This window comes from Bos grunniens, chromosome 15, assembly GCF_055505025.1.
Source record: "Bos grunniens cultivar Pamir isolate PY7600 chromosome 15, Bosgru_T2T1.0, whole genome shotgun sequence".
NCBI lineage: Eukaryota > Metazoa > Chordata > Mammalia > Artiodactyla > Bovidae > Bos > Bos grunniens.
In genome coordinates, this window is record NC_141179.1 from 18,492,594 (window position 1) to 18,508,760 (window position 16,167).

Consider the following 16,167-nt stretch of genomic DNA (forward strand, 5'->3'; position numbering starts at 1 on the left):
CATACTTTTCACCTTGTAAAACTGAAGTTCTATACACATGCACAGCTCCCCATGCTCCCCTGTGCCCAGCCCTTGGCAAACACCATTCTATATTCTGTCTGAATTTCACTGCCCTTGCCACCTCCTATAAGCATTTGTCTTTTTGTGACTGAATTATTTCACTGGTTTACTATTTCACCTTATTATTAATGTTCATTCCTGTTGCTGTATATCATAATTTCTTTTTTTAAAGACTGAAAGTATCCCATGGTATGTATAGATCGCATTTTTGTCTATCCATTTATCTGTTTATAAACATTTGAGTTACTTCCCTTTTTTTGCTATTGTAAATAATACTGCTATTGAGCAGGGGTGTACAAATACCTCTTTAAGACTCTGTTTTTAATCCTTTTGGATATGTACCTAGAATTGAAATCACTGGATCATATGGTACTTCTATTTTAGATTTTTTGATGGAAACACCATGCTGTTTTCCATAGTGGTCAAAGTGTTTTGCATTCCTACAAACAGTGCCAAAGGGCTTTGATTTCTCCACATCCTCACAAACACCTGCTATTTTCTGATTTTTTTGTTTCAGTTGTAGCCATCTTAATGCATTTTGTGTCATCCTTGCAAGAAAAAAAATTGTATACTTTTTATAAATCCAATGAGTTATTTCAAGGAACAACCAGTTTTAGGAGGAAAACAATTGTCTGTTGACAGTTCTGAAAACCTGGTTCTGCTTTGCTTAATGTTAAGTTATATGAAAACCACCCCAAAATGTTGCCTAGTATTAGAATATTCACTGTAGATTTATAATTCTTTGTAAATACTTAATATTTCTTACTGCTTAAGCAGTATTTAAAAGTTTTATCCATGATTGTGAAGAGTTGGAAGAATTTTAAGAGAGAAAATGGTAATCACTCAGCTGGTTGCAGATTTTTTTTTGCGGGGGGGTTTGTTTGTTTTGTTTTTACTTTATCTTTTTCAATTGAAATATTGTTTATATACAGTATTATGTTGGCTTCAGGTGTACTCAATGGTGATTTGACATTTGTGTACATTATTAAATCACTTCCATAAATCTGATAACCATCTGTCCCTATATAAGGTTATTACAGTATTATTGACCATATTCTTTATGCTGTATATTATATCCCCCAGGTTTATTTGTTTTATAACTGGAGGTTTGTACCTCTTAATTTCTCTTCACCCATTTTGCCCCCTACACCGTCTGCCCTCTGACAACAGCCTATTCTCTGCATCTGTGAGTCTTCTTTCATTTTGCTGTGTTTTGTTTTTTAGAATCCACATGTGCGTGACATAATGCACTATTTGTCTTTCTCTGACTTATTTCACTTACTATACTTACTCTACCCTCTAGATTCATCTGTGTTGCTGCAAATGGTGATATTTCATTCCTTTCTTAATGGCTGAGTAGTATGCCATTATATATATGCCACATCTTCTTTATCCATTCATCTATTGCTTGACACTCATGTTGCGCTTATTTCTTAGCTATTGTAATGCTGCTATGAAAATTGCAGTTCGTATATCTTTTTGAATTTTGTTTTTTGTTGGGGGTAGACATCCAGAAGTGAAATTTCTGGGCCATGTGTCAGTTCTCATCTTAATTTTTTGAGAACCCTCTAGAACTTTTTCTCATAAAACAGTGCACCATGGTTTCCTTTTCCTCACATCCTTGTCATCAACACTTGTAATTTGTTGTTTTTATGATGATGGCTCTTTTGAGAGGTATGAGGTGATAACTCATTGTGGTTTTGTTTTGCATTTCCTTGATGATCCGTGATGTTGAGCATCTTTTAATATGTCTGTTGGCTATCTGTATGTCTTCTTTGGAAAAAATATCTATTCAAGACTTCTATCTTTTCATTGGGTTGTTTGGTTTTTTGATGTTTAGTTGAGTATATTTTGGATATTAACCTCCTATTGGATTTGTCCTTTGCAAGTGTCTTTTCCTTTGCAATAGACTGCCTTTTCATTTTGCTGATAGCTTTCTTCTTTAATATAATCATGTTAGTTTATTTTTTTGTCTTGCTTTCCCTTGCCTGAGGAGACAGATCAAAAAAAGGTATTACTTTTTTTTTTTAAGATCGATGTCAAAGATCATACTGCCTTTGTTGTCTTCTTGGAATTTTATGACTTCAATTTTTAATTTAGTTTGAATTTAGTTTTGTATATGGTATAGAAAAATAATAGTCCACTTTTATTGTTTTGCATGTAGCTATCTGATTTTCTCAACACCATTTATTGAAGAGGCTATCTTTTCCCATATTTTTGATTCTTTGTTATAGATAAATTTACCAAAAGTGTGGAGGTTTATTTCTAGTCTTTCTATTCTGTTCAATTGATCTGCCTGTTTTTATACCAGTACCATCCTGTTTTGATGACTGTAGCTTTGTAGTGTTGTTTGAAATTGGCAAGCATGATAACCACCAGCTTTGTTCTTCTTTGCCAAGTTTGCTTTGGCTATTCTGGATCTTTTGTGTTTCGATACAATTTATAAAATTATTTGTTTGGGTTCTGTGAAAAATGCCCTTGGTATTTTGATAGGGATTGCATTAAATCTGTAGATTGCCTTGGGTGGTATAGTTATTTTAATAATATTCTTCTAATCTATGAGCACAGTATATCTTTCCATTTGTGTCATCTCAATTTCTTTCAATAATGTATTTTAGTTTTCTAAGTATGTTGGAAAAGTTTTACCTCCTTAGATTTTTTCCCTAGGGATTTTATTCTTTTTGATGTAATTTTAAATGGAATTATTCCCTTAACTTTTCTTTTTCATATCTTGTTTTTAGTGTACAGAAACACAGATTTCTGTATATTAATTTTGTGTCCTGCAACTTCACTGAATTCCTTTATTAATTCTTATAGGTTTTTGGTGGCATCTTTAGGATTTTCTATATATAGTATCAAGTCATCTGCAAACAGTGAGAGTTATTTCTTCCTTTTCAGTTTGGATTCCTTTTATTTCTTTTTCTCATCTTACTGTTATGGCTATGAGTTCCAATACTGTGTTGAATGAAAGTGGCAAGAATGAGCATCCTTGTCCTATTCCTGATCTTAGAGAAAATTCTTTCAGCTTTTCACCATTGAGTATTATGTTGGTAATAGGTTTGTCATATGTGGGCTTTATTATGTTGGACTATGCTCCCTCTATCCCACTGTCTTCGGACTTTTTATCATAAATGGGTGTTGAATTTTGTCAAAAGTTCTGTGTTTATTGAGATAATCATGGGATTTATTCTTCAATTTTTTAATGTGGTATATTTCATTGATTTGTGGGTTTGGAATTGTCCTTTCATCCCTGTATAAATCCCACTTCATGGTATATGATCCCTTTAATATGTGATTGAATTCCACTTACTAATATTTTGTTGAGGATTTTTGCATCTGTATTTGTCAGTAATTTGGTCCTGTAATTGTGATGTCTCTGGGTTTTACAGAGTGATGCTGGTCTTACAGAGTAATTTTAGAAGCATCCATCCACTTCAGTTTTTTGAAATAGTTTGATAACAGGTGTATATTTTTATTTAAATGTTGAACAGAATTTAGTTGAAGTTATCTATCTGGTCCTGGACTTTTGTTTGTAACTTCTCTTCCTTAATTTCTGGTTTCATTTATTTGGGCCTTTCTTTTTCGTGATGATTCTGATAAAAAGGCTTGTCAATTTTATCTTTCAAAGAACTACCTCTTAGTTTCACTAATCTTTTTTTTTTTTTTTAAATCTCATTTCATTTATCTCTGCTCTGAGTTCTATGATTTCCTTCCTAATAACTCTGGGTTTTGTTTGTTCTTTTTCTGATTCTTTTAGATCTAACTTTAGATTGTTTATTTGAGATAATTCTTATTTCCTGAGGTAAGATTGTATTACTATAAACTTCCCTCTTAGAGCTGCTTTGCTTTTTTTCCATAGATTTTGGATCATTGTGTTTTTATTTTCATTTGTCTTTGGGCAGTTTTTAATTTCCTCATTGATTTATTTAATGACTCATTGGTGGTTTAGTAACATGTTGTTTAGCCTCCCCGTTTTTGTGTTTTTTGTAGTTTTTTTCTTGTAAATTGATTTCCAGTGTCATGCCATGTGATCAGAAAAGATACTTGATACAATTTCAATCTTCTTAAGTTTATTGAGACTTGTTTTCTGGCCTAGCATGTGGTCTTTCCTGGAAGATGTTCCACATGCACTGAAAAGAATGTATATTCAGCTACTTTTGATGGAATGTATTGTATATGTATTGTAATCTATCAAGTTCATCTGGTCTAATGTGTCATTTAAGGCCAGTGTTTTTCCTTACTGGTTTTGTCAGATGATCCATCCATTGATGTAAATGAGGTGTTAAAAGTCCCCTTCTGTGTTATTACCAGTTTCTTCCTTTATGTCTGCTGATGTTTGCTTTATGTATTTAAGTGTTCCTATGTTTGGTGCACCCCGACAGTTTTACCCTTTTGGATGGATCCCTTCATCATGTAATGTCCTTCTTTGTCTCTTGTTAGAGTATGTGTTTTAAAATCTATTTTGTCTGATATAAGTATTGGTATCCTGGTTTTCATTTGATTTCCTTTTGCATGGAATACCTTTTTTTCATCTTATGACTCAGTCTGTGTGTGTCTGTAGATCTGAAATGAGTCTCTGGTTGGCAGCATGTATGGGTCTTGTTTTTCTGTTCTGTGTCTTTCAACAGTCAACATTCAACTGTTCTGAGTCTTTCGGTTGGAACATTTAGTCCATTTACATTTAAAGTGATTAGTGATATACGTGTTTTTATTGTCATTTTGTTAATTGTTTTCTGGTTGATTTTGTAGTTACTTTTTGTTTCTTTTTTCTTTTGTCTTCTTTCCTTGTGAATTGATGGTTTTCTTTAGTTTTGTGTTTAGATTCCTTTATGCTTCTTGTGTGTCTATTATTGGTTTTGGTTTCTGGTTACCACAAAGCTCCCTATAACATATAAATATAGCCAGTTTCATGGTGTTGAACCATTTTAGCTTTTGTTTGTCCTTGAAACTCTTTTTCTCTCCTTTAGGTCTGAGGGACAACCTGCCAGGTAGGGTATTCTTGGTTGTAAGTTTTTGCCACTTAATCACGACACTCCCTTTTGGCCTACAAAATTGTTGCTGAAAATTCAGCTGATTCCCTATGGAGGTTTCTTTGTATTTTACTAACTGCTTTTCTCATGCTGCTCCTGAAATTCTCTTTACCTTTCATTTCTGTGATTTTAATTAAAAACTTTTTTTTTTCTTTTGGCTGCACTGGGCATCTTCTGGGATCTCAGTTTCCTGACCAGAGATTGAACCCCAGGCCACAACAGTGAAAGCCTAGAATCCTAACCACTAGGCCACCAGAGAACTCCCTTTGCAGTTTCAATTATGATGTGTCTTTATATGGACTTCTTTGAATCATCTTGTTTGGGATTCTCTGTACTTCGTGAGGAGAAGGCAATGGCACCCCACTCCAGTACTCTTGCCTGGAAAATCCCATGGACGGAGGAGCCTGGTAGGCTGCAGTCCATGGGGTCGCTAAGAGTCGGACATGACTGAGCGACTTCACTTTCACTTTTCCCTTTCATGCATTGGAGAAGGAAATGACAACCAACTCCAGTGTTCTTGCCTGGAGAATCCCAGGGACGGGGGAGCCTGGTGGGCTGTCATCTCTGGGGTCGCACAGAGTCAGACATGACTCAAGCGACTTAGCAGCAGCAGCAGTGCTTCGTGAACTTTGATGTCTTTTTCTTTCCCTGTGTTAGGAAATTTTTCAGTGATTATTTATCAGATAAGTTATCTTCCCTTTTCTCTCTTCTTCTAGGACCCCTATAATGTGAATGCTATTAATAGTATGTTCTATGTTGTCATAGAGGTCTTTTAAACTATACTCATTTTCTAAAATTATTTTCTCATTTCTCTGTTCAATTTGGGAATTTCTACTACTGTGTCTTCTAATCTGATGATCCATTCCTTTGTATTATCTAATCTACTGTTAATTCCTTCTAGTATGTTTTTTATTTCAGTTATTTTATTTGTCAACTGCTTTTGGTTTTTCTTTATATTTTCTAATTCCTTGCTTAAATCGTCATGGTGTTCTCTGTTCTTCTCCAGAGTTCAGTGAGCACATTTACAATCTACCTTGAACTCTTTATCTGATAGATAAATATTTTGTTGTTAGATAGATAGATGTTTAGTTCTTTTCCTGATGTTTTGTCTTATTCCACTATTTGGAACATAAATTTCTATCTCCTCATTTTGCCTAATTCTCTGTGTTTATTTCTATGTACTAGGTAGGTTGGTTAGCTTTTCCAATCTTGGTGAAGTGGCCTTATTTAGAAAACTTCTAGGGCGCCTAGCAGCACACTTTCTCTGATTCAGTTCAGTTCAGTTCAGTCACTGAGTCATGTCCAACTCTGCGACCCCATGAACTGCAGCACGCCAGGCCTCCCTATCCACCACCAACTCCCAGAGTTTACTCAAACTCATGTCCATCAAGTCAGTGATACCATCCAACAATCTCATCCTCTGTCATCCCCTTCTCCTCCCGCCTTCAATCTTTCCCAGCATCAGGGTCTTTTCCAATAAGTCGGTTCTTCGCATCAGGTAGCCAAAGTATTGGAGTTTTAGCTTCAACATCAGTCCTTCCAATGAACACCAGGACTGATTTCCTTTAGGATGGACTGGTTGGATCTCCTTGCAGTGCAAGGGACTCTCAAGAGTCTTCTCTAACACCACAGTTCAAAAGCATCAATTCTTCAGTGCTCAGCCTTCTTTATGGTGCTATTCTCACATTCATATGGGACTACTGTAAAAACCATAGCTTTGACTAGACGGACCTTTGTTGGCAAAGTAATGTCTCTGTTTTTTAATATGCTTTCTAAGTTTTCCATAGCTTTTCTTCCAAGGAACAATACACTAGAAGGAATCAGTAGCAGAGTAACTGAGGCAGAAGAATGGATAAATGACCTGGAGGACAGAATGGTGGAAATCACTGACACAGAACCATATATAGAGAAAAGAATGCAAAAGATGAAGACAGCCTAAGAGACCTCTGGGACAACATTCACATTATAGAGGTTCCAGAAGAAGAAGAGAGAAAGGACCTGAGAAAATATCTGAAGAGATAATAGCTGAAAACTTCCTGAACATAGCAAAGGAAATAGTCAACCAAGTACAGGAAGCACAGAAAATCCCAGGAAGGCTAATCCTAAGGAGGAACACACCAAGACACATAGTAATCCAACCAATAAACATTAAAGGCAGAGATAAAATATTAAAAGCAATAAGGGAATAAAGACAACATACAAGGGAACTCCCATCAGACTATCAGCTAATTTCTCAGTAGAAACTCTACAAGCCAGAATGGAATGGCATGATATATTTAAAGTGATGAAAGGGAAGAACCTACAACCAAGAATACTCTATCCAGCAAGACTGTCCTTCAGATTTGATGGAAATATCAAAGGCTTTCCAGGCAAGCAAAAGTTAAGAGAATTCAGCACCACCAAACCACCTTTACCACAAATGCTAAAGGAACTTCTCTAGGCAGGAAACACAAGTGAAGGGAAAGACCTACATAAAATAAACCTAAAACAATTTTAAAAAATAAAAAAGACAATAGTATCATATATATTGATAATTACCTTGAAATGTAAATGGATTAATGTACCAACCAAAAGACATAGACTGTTTGGGTAGATGAAAACTTATGCATGTATTCACGTTCACATATTACCACATTAGTCTGCTTGACCCCCAAATTATATGTAATTATTTTCTATTGTCATGTTCCCATTATGGCTTGCAATTATAATTATCTTTTATTTTTTGTCTAGCTATTGATTGTGAAAACTGATAAACATCTTTTACTATTGTGGTTATGTAACTATTACTCACTTGATACCATTGTATCATGATTGGTAAGAGAAAAATAATAGTACTCTATATCACCAAAAATTTATAACACCAAATTAGAAAAACCTGTGGTCACTTTTTAAAATCCATATGCATATCAGAATTATCTTGAAAGTTTTAAAAAAATACAAATGCCTAGTTATTGCTTTTTTCCAGATATATTTCTAGTGAGCAGCCATGGTTAAAAACAACTGAGCTATATGATGATCTTTTATTTTTATCTAGTTTGTTTCACTTTTTCTATTTCATATTCAGTGTTCTCATTTCATGTAGTTTATGTTTTCCAATTTCTTCATCTCTTTTTGTTTTTTGATGCTTTTTCTCAAACCTTTATTAAGCATAGTAGAAAAGCTTTTGTACGCATATATAGACTCTTGAGAGTCCCTTGGACTGCAAGGACATCCAACCAGTCCATTCTAAAGGAGATCAGTCCTGGGTATTCTTTGGAAGCAAGGATGCTAAAGCTGAAACTCCAATACTTTGGCCACCTCATGCAAAGAGTTGACTCATTGGAAAAGACTCTGATGCTGGGAGGGATTGGGGGCAGGAGGAAAAGGGTACGACAGAGGATGAGATGGCTGGATGGCATCACCGACTCGATGGATGTGAGTTTGAGTGAACTCTGGGAGTTGGTGATGGACAGGGAGGCCTGGTGTGCTGCAATTCATGGGGTTGCAAAGAGTTGGACACAACTGAGCGACTGAACTTATGACCAAGCTAGACAGCATATTAAAAAGTAGAGACATTACTTTGCCAACAAAGGCCTGTCTAGTCAATACTATGGTTTTTCTGGTAGTCATGCATGGATGTGAGAGTTGGACTGTGAAGAAAGCTGAGCACCAAAGAATTGATGCTTTTGAACTGTGGTGTTGGAGAAGACTCTTGAGAGTCCCTTGGACTACAAGGAGATCCAACCAGTCCATTCGAAAGGAGATCAGTCCTGGGTGTTCATTGGAAGGACTGATGCTGAAGCTGAAACTCCAGTACTTTGGCCACCTGATATGGTGAACTGACTCATTGGAAAAGACCCTGATGCTGGGAAAGATTGAAGGTGGGAGGAGAAAGGGACGACAGAGGATGAGAGGGTTGGATGACATCACTGACACGATGGACATGAGTTTGAGTAAGCTCTGGGAGTTGATGATGGACAGGGAGGCCTGGTGTGCTTCAGTCCACGGGGTCGCACAGAGTTGGCCATGACTGAGCAACTGAACTGAACTAAACTGATATAAATAATATGCATAATATATATAATAGGAAAGTTATGAATTTTTGCCTAACTAAAAACTGTATGACATTTTGATTCCACTTATTTGACTTAGTATAAATAGCATGCTAGATTTCTAATTTTAAGAAATGGATATGCAACAAGCAACAGAGGTTTGCTGTTATCACACAGGGAACTTACAATATCTTGTAATAACTTATAATGGAAAATAATTTCAAATATATGTGTACATGAATACTATTTTGCTGTGCACCTAAAACATTGTAAGTCAGCTATACTTAAATAAAATGTATATATTAAGAAAAAATTATGGATAAAGGTATGTATAAATGAACCATTTGATGTATATCTGAAACAAACACTGTAAATTAACTATACCCCAGCATAAAATAAAAATTGAATTAAAAAAAGAAAAAAATGTTAACTTGAACTCTGTTAAATACTTTTTATCCTAAAAGACATCGTAAAAGAAAATGAAAACACCACTCACATTGGCAAAATAGTATCTGATAAAGGGTTTGTTTTTAGAAAATATTTTAAAGTATTTTAACACAATAATGGAAAAAACAATTTAGAATTGGCCAAAGATTTGAAGAGACATTTCACCAAAGAAGATACCAAATGGTGGATAAGCATTTTAAAGTTCTTCACTATCATAAGTTATTTAGAAAATACAAACTAAAATCACAATGAGAGGCTATTCACTCTACATCCCCTAGGATAAACATTTGCTAAAATGACCCTGGAGGAGTAAATTACAACCCACTCCAGTGTTTCTGCCTGGAAAATTCCATGGATAGAGAAGCCTGGCAAGCCTCAGTCCATGGGATTACAAAGCGTCAGACCCAACTTAGACAATGTGCACACACACACAAAATGACCATGCTATTTAAGGCAATATACAGATTCAGTGCAATCCCTTTCAAATTTCCAATGGTGTTTTTCACAGAACTGGGCCAAAAATTTTTTTAATTTATATGAAAACACAAAAGACTCTGAATAGCCAAAATAGCCTTGGGGGGTGGGGGGTGGGGACGGGAAGAATGGAGCTGGAGGAATCACATTCCCTGATTTCATACTATAGGATGAAGCTACAAAGCCACAGTAATCAAAACAGTATAGTACTGGCACAAAGACAGACAGGTAGATCAATGGAACAAGATAGAAAGCCCAGAAATAAAGCCAAGCATTTATGGTCAATTAATCTATGACAAAGGAAACAAGACTATACAATAGTGAACAGTCTCTTCTATAAGTGCTGCTGGAAGTCCTAGACAGCTACACGTAAAGGAGTGAAATTAGAACAGTCTCTAACACCACATGGAAAAATAAACTAGATTAAAGACCTAAATGTAAGCCCAGATAATATAAAACTCCTAGAGGAAAACAAGGAAGACACTCTTTGCTATAAATTGTGGCAATATTTTTCTGAATCTGTCTCCTAGAGTAATGGAAACAAGCACATAAATGAGACCTAGTTAAAGTTAAGAGCTTTCTCACAGCAAAGGAGATCATAAAGTGAAAAGACAGCCTACAAAACGGGAGAAGATGTTTGCAAACAAATGCAAGTGATAAAGAGTTAATTTCCAAAATATACAATTTATACCATTCAGTATAAAAAAATCAATACATAGAAGACCTACATAAGCATTTCTCCAAAGAAGACATAAAGATGGCCAATAGGCACATGAAAAGATGCTCAACATCACTAATTATTAGAGAAATGCAAATCAAAACTGCAATGAGGTATCACTTCACACTGCTCAGAATGGCCATCATCAATAATCTACAAATAATAAATGTTGGAGAGGGTGTGGAGAAAAGGCAGCCCTCGTACACTGATAGGAATGTACATTGTACAGGCGCTATGGAGAACACTGTGGAGATTCCTTAAAAAACTAAATATAGAACTACCAATGCCACTCCTGGGCATATATCTGAAGGAAAACATGGCCCCTAAAGATACATGCACCCCAGTCTTCACTGCAGCACTGTTTACAATAGCCAAGACATGGAAGCAACCTAAATGTCCATCAACAGAAGAAGATGTGGTACATATATACAATGGAATACAAGCCACAGAAAAGAATGAAATAATGCCATTTGCAGCAATATGGATGGACCTAGAGACTGTCATACTGAGTGTTATAAGTCAGAAAGACAAACACTATGTATCACTTATATGTAGAATTTAAAATGACATGAATGAAATTATCCACAAAACAGAAATAGACTCATTTAAAAAACAAAAAGTCGTTTACCAAAGGGGAAGGGAGGAGGGATAAGTTAGGAATTTTGGATTAACAGATACACACTACTATATATAAAATACACAACGACCTACTGTATAGCACAAGGAACTATATTCAATATCTTGTAATAAGTATAATGGAAAAGAATCTGAACAAATATACACATATTGATATATATCTGAATCACCTTGATATATACCTGAAACATTGTAAAGCAAGTATACATCAATAAATAAATAGATAACTAAACCTATATTTATTACTTGCCCTAGCAATTCCACTCCCCATTATTTCAGTAATGATCCAAAACTGGAAACAACCAAATGTCCATCAATCTTGTGAATGGATAAAGAAATTGTAATATAGCCATGTAATGGAACAGTAGTCAAAAAAGAAAGAAACTACTGAAATATGCAGCAACAAGATTGAATTTCAAGAGCATAATCATAAAGAAACAAGACCAATAATGACTACATATAGTATGATTCCATTTATGTGACAGTTTAGAGAAGGCAGAATAGTAGTGATTGAAAGATCAGTCATGTTCTGTGGCATGACATGGGGTGGTGAATTGACTACAAAGATGTACATTTTAGGGGTGATGAAAATGGATTGTATCTTGATTGTGGTGGAAATTGCATAACTTTATACATTTGTCAAAACTCAAACTGAATACTCAAAATGGGTGAATGTATATGTAAATTATATGAACAAATTTGTTTTCCTTAAATATACATTGGGGCTTCCTGGGTAGCTCAGCTGATAAAGAATCCGCCTGCAATGCAGGAGATCAAAGTTTGATTCCTAGGACAGGAAGTTCCCCTGGAGAAGGGGTAGGCTACCCACTCCACTATTCTTGGGCTTCCTTGGTGGCTCAGACAGTAAAGAATCTGCCTGCAATGCAGGAGACCTGAGCTTGCTCCCTGGGTTGGAAAGATCCTCTGGAGGAGGGCATGGCAACCTACTCTAGTATTCTCGCCTGGAGAATCCCATGGACAGAGGAGCCTGGCAGGCTGCAGTCCATGAGGCTGAAAAGAGTCGGACACACCGGGTGACTAATCATAGCCATTCCCTTCTCCAGGGGATCTTCCTGATCCAGGCATCGAACCTGGGTCTCCTGCATTGCAGGCGGATTCTTTACCATCTGAGCCACCAGGGAAGCTGGCTTTCAGATTTTAATAAAAGGAGAACTTGCTACACTGCCCTTTTTCCTTTTTTAATGAAAAAAGGGCTCTGCTCGATAGAAATGCACAAATAATGAATGCTTTACATGAAGAAGAAAAACAGTCTGACTGAGGGGTTTTTTTTGCACCTAAATATATTTTTATTTAAGTGTAATTGTTAGACTACAGTTTCTCAGGATAACAGGATTAATTTCTACATTTTCCATGACTACTGTATTCAGTCTGGTGTTCTATTTCTGTTTAATCTTCCTTACTTAATTGGGTTAGAGTCTGTGTCAAGAATATAGAAGTCATTCCAGCCAGAATAAACTATCTCTTGACTATAACTGATGGAATCAGAGCTGAAGGGTTATAGCTCAGAAAGGAAATTATAGTTTATAATTACATACTTTTATATAATTATATTCTATAAGTGGAATCAGGCTTTAGTCTAGTAAAATGAGGCTCTTCATAAATAGTTTCAAATGAAGGATTTTTTTGTGTTTCCTTTGCCTCTTCCAATGTATCTTCATAGTCATGTATTTTTTCTTGTGCTTTCTCAAACCTGAAACCTAGAGAGGAATGACAAACATTTAGAAAGATGCCAGACGTGAGGATATAGCTCATTCAATATGCTACTGTGTGCCAGGTAAGGTCTATTCCACATTCCTTCTCACCACTCTTAGAGCAGATATCTTTGTATCCTGTATTTCTGAGATCATTCTACATTTCATGACCATGTTTCATTGTCCATCTTTAAAAGTCTCTGTAGGATCTGTGTTTGAGGTTTGATCTACTACTAGATAGCCATATATATATATATATATATTTTTTTTTTTTTTGCTAGCTCTGTAATTTAAAGCAAGTTACTTAACCTCTGTCTCAATGTCCTCATCTATAAGATAGGAATAATAATAGCACATGCCTCGGCTTATCTTTGTGAGAACTAAGTGTGATGGTGAAGGTAAGGCATTTAGTTAGTGCTCCACAATCAACCATTAGCTAACAATTCTTTATTTACAAAGAAAAACCTTTTCGGTCCCTAGAGCTAAAGTTTTTTCAAATTCTGAATTTTGATTTCCTCTTGCTTCTTGCAGAAGTGGCACATGCTCTCTCCCCTTTTTACTGCCAGCATCTGCAATGTATTACCTGCCTTCCATTCTGATGCAGATCTCCATTACTTAAAACTGCTTTCACATGCTCTTATGCTCCTTCCAATTAGTGTTATATCTTTTCTCTTTTTCCCACAATAATCTTTTAGCCCAGTAAATAATATTCTCTGCTTCCATTTTGTACTTGTCACTCTTTTATATTTTTTTATTTGCCTTTGAGACTCTACTGTGTTCTACACACTGGGAATTCAGTAGCAAACAAAACAGATAACTTGCCTTCAAGTAAAGATAGTTGCCTACACCTGTTCTCCAGAAGGCCATCAACTGCATGAAGCCCCTGAAGTGAAGCCACAAAGTGTGCTTGAGGACCAGGCAAGATTGCAGTGATGCTAAGCTGTTGTGAGCGAGGGGGAGAGAGTGGGACGTGTTAAGGATGAAAAGCTAAACCAGAGCCAGAGTGCCATGATAAAGTTAGGGTTTTATTCCAAGTGCAGTGGAAAACTAAATGGCAGCAGGGGTAGTCATCATTAAGACTATGGTGTCTAGAGAGTATGGTTTCTAGAGCTACCCAGTCTCAGTTCAAATCCTGGCCCTCACAGGGACTGTGTGACCTTGAGCAAGTAACTTGGCATCCCATCACTAGTCCCTGGAGGCTACAGAGAAAGACAGTTTTGTTAAATACTGCTCAGGGTCACACACCAAATCTTTCCTGTCAACCTCCAACTAATATTCCACAAATAGATCAGTACCCAATTATCTCTCTCTGAGAGTACATTTCTTTCGTATCTAGAACTCCTCCATCCAGTTCCATCCAGAGATAAAAAAGAATGGCCATTACTCAATACTAATTTGGAGTCTGAACTGAGGAACTGTTGTCCACTTCTTCAAGTATTACCTCTTCTCTGACGTTCATTATAAAAAATAAAAAAATAAAATAAAATAAAATGTGGATAATAGAACCTGTCTCATTGGGTTGTTCTGAAGATCAAATGAATCAATTTTATAAAGCACTTTACGTTATGACCAACCTAGATAGCATATTCAAAAGCAGAGACATTACTCTGCCAACAAAGGTTCGTCTAGTCAAGGCTATGGTTTTTCCTGTGGTCATGTATGGATGTGAGAGTTGGACTGTGAAGAAAGCTGAGTGCTGAAGAATTGATGCTTTTGAACTGTGGTGTTGGAGAAGACTCTTGAGAGTCCCTTGGACTGCAAGGAGATCCAACCAGTCCATTCTGAAGGAGATCAGCCCTGGGATTTCTTTGGAAGGAATGATGCTGAAGCTGAAACTCCAGTACTTTGGCTACCTCATGGGAAGAGTTGACTCATTGGAAAAGACTCTGATGCTGGGAGGGATTGGGGGCAGGAGGAGAAGGGGACGACAGAGGATGAGATAGCTGGATGGCATCACTGACTCGATGGATGTGAGTCTGGGTGAACTCCAGGAGTTGGTGATGGACAGGGAGGCCTGGCGTGCTGCGATTCATGGGGTCGCAAAGAGTCAGACACGACTGAGTGAACTGAACTGAACTGAAGACAGTACTTAAACATGGTAGTTGCTAAAGAAAAGTTCGTTAAATAAGAGTTTTGTTTTAATTATGCTGGTTTAAATTTGTAGATCACTATCTGCTGCATGGGGAATGGATTGGAGGAGAATAAGTTTGGAGACATTGCAGAAGCCCACAGAAAACGATGGCAACTTGGACTGTGGTGGTGCCAGTGAGCTGGAAATAAGTAGATAGGTTAAGGGCCTCCCTAGTGGCTCAGTGGTAAAGAATCCACCTGCAATGCAGGAGACTTGGGATCGATTCCTGGGTCAGGAAGATCCCCTGGAGAAGGCAATGGCAACCCACTCCAATATTCTTGCCTGGGAAATCCCAAGGACAGAGGAACCTGGCGGGCTACAGTCCATGGAGTCACAAGAGCTGGACACGACCTAGCGACTACTCCACCACCACCACCGAGTGCACATTATGCACCAGGCACTATAATAAGCTCTTTACACGTGTTATCTCATGACCTCACAGCAATCCATGAGTTAAGTGCTATTGGTATTTTCATTTTATAGATGAGGAAACTAAGCTAGTAACTTGCCCGAGATTATACAGCCAGGAAACAACAGAGCAAAAAATCAAAACCAGGAAGTCATGAATTCCACAATTAAAGCCTCTTTGTTTTACTGCCAGTCACAGGTGACAGAGGTACAGAACTCATGCACTCAAATTATATAAAAACTATAACTAGGCTTTGGCTATGTTAGAAGTACTCATACTTCGGGAATAGCATGTATTTTGCCAGGTCAAATTTGCTCATTAAAAATTATTACTGAAACATGAGATATGCAACATTTTTAAAAGAGGATTCATTTTTTTAGAAAATAAAAATTTTGTCCAACTCTAAACAAAATGTAAAATTTCCTTCTATTTCCAAATAACAGTTATATATATAAAGGCAAAAATGACTTGGTAAATTTGTTTATCTGTATAGTGTGCTGAGTACGGAAGTGTTTGTAA

General features: G+C 36.5%; 1 protein-coding gene across 1 annotated transcript in view; it reads right to left on the reverse strand.

The window, feature by feature from the left end:
* Positions 1–12,679: 12,679 nt before the first annotated feature.
* The window catches only part of C15H11orf65 (chromosome 15 C11orf65 homolog), a 72,432-nt gene continuing 68,944 nt past the window's right edge, over positions 12,680–16,167 (reverse strand). The window contains exon 8 of the mRNA XM_086339081.1: positions 12,680–13,114. Within this exon, the coding sequence (XP_086195207.1) occupies positions 12,963–13,114 (152 nt within the window). The 3' untranslated portion in view covers positions 12,680–12,962. The remainder of the gene's footprint in view (positions 13,115–16,167) is intronic.